We start from the raw sequence: 1,478 nt of genomic DNA on the forward strand, positions 1-1,478 counted from the left end.
AAGCAGATTAACGTTTTCAAAATCTAAAAAAAAATGATAAGTGAGAAGGATTACTAAACACTGATTCGGTTTTTTATATATAAAAAAATCATAAAAATATAGTAAAAAAATAAATAAAATACAGGTAGATAGATCTTTACCATCATCTTTTTATTTAATTTTTGTATCATTTATTAAAAGAGAATATATACTCATTTTTTATATTTAGTTTATTCTATTTTTCACCTGACTCTGGAAATTTTGTGTAGTTTATAAACATTACGGCAGAGAACTTCAAATTAAAACTAGAAAAAACAAGATTAAAAATTAAATAACATATGAAAATAAGAGTTCCTTTATTCCCAAGAAAGATATTTATTCTCGAAAAAGATATTTCTAGTTATCCTGCATCTGTAGAAAGAAAAAACTCCACCATTGTTATTGTGTCAATATTTCGAAGTAATTTATACAAACAAATCCATATACATCTTATTAATCTTATTAATACTCACACTGAATCCATACACGCCGGAAGCTCCTCATAACAAAAAATCGGCGAAGTGCAGCAATGATGCATTGGAATTGGTACTGAAGAAATCGGATTCGAACACCGCAAAATTATCGACATAAGGCTCCATGGAATTAGACGAATTCGACCTAACCTCGCCCATGCTGTTGCAACTGTCTTCTTCATCGGTAATCACGGACGCCGACACCGACGCGGACGCCTCGTTCTCCTCCGACTCTCCCTTTAACGGTGGTGTAGCTGGTTTAAAGGCGTCGACGTCGCTGGTGACAGTATCATCGATATCGGAGCGATAGATTCCGGTGAGCTTCTGAACGAGCTCCATGAAGTGACGCGGGTGCGTCTGAATAATCCTCGGTGATTGCGTGTATATGATCACTGGTTCCTTGTGCTGTACCTTGCTCACTGAAGATTTCTTGATCGTTTGAGATTCCTTGTTGATTTTCAAGGCACCTTGCGCCTTCCCGGTCTTTGGAGTCATGGATAGTTACATTAATTTGGATGCAACAGTGCGGTAACTATATATATAGTTTAATTTCTTATTCTAATTAATTATTAAATTATTGCAGCTAAGTTTAGAACAAATTTAAAAAAAGTGTGCACGTGGAGATATATGAAGCGTTAGTTGAGGAAAAGTGGAATCACGTTGCCACATGTGGTGCATGTGTCTTTTTTACCGCAGCAAAAGGGTCCACGTACTCTAATCTAGTCACAATTTGTTTTTCTATATTTTTTTTTTCTGTTTCCATAAATTGTTAATCGGTGACAGATATTACTAACCAATAGTTGACGTCATTTTTCTCTGTTTTGATCTGCTAACCACGTTAAAACTAATTAGTACGGATTTGTAAGTTTAATTGCTTTACAAAATTATTTCAAATTATTAAATTCAGTTATAGCATCTAATTTATATTAATAAATCATTTTACATTAATTTTAATATACTTTTTTCTACTAATACCCATAAAAATAA

The 1,478-nt window shown here is 33.2% G+C and overlaps 1 protein-coding gene across 1 annotated transcript; it reads right to left on the reverse strand.

Annotated features, from left to right (window-relative positions):
- Positions 1-389: 389 nt before the first annotated feature.
- Positions 390-1,086, reverse strand: LOC114178160 (uncharacterized). The gene has a single exon (XM_028063907.2). It carries the CDS (start codon positions 984-986, stop codon positions 519-521), a length of 468 nt encoding a protein of 155 aa, XP_027919708.2. The 5' UTR covers positions 987-1,086; the 3' UTR covers positions 390-518.
- Positions 1,087-1,478: the final 392 nt, after the last annotated feature.

The sequence above is a fragment of the Vigna unguiculata genome, chromosome 3 (assembly GCF_037176805.1).
Source record: "Vigna unguiculata cultivar grain cowpea cultivar isolate G323 ecotype 2 chromosome 3, ASM3717680v1, whole genome shotgun sequence".
Taxonomy (NCBI): Eukaryota; Viridiplantae; Streptophyta; class Magnoliopsida; order Fabales; family Fabaceae; genus Vigna; species Vigna unguiculata.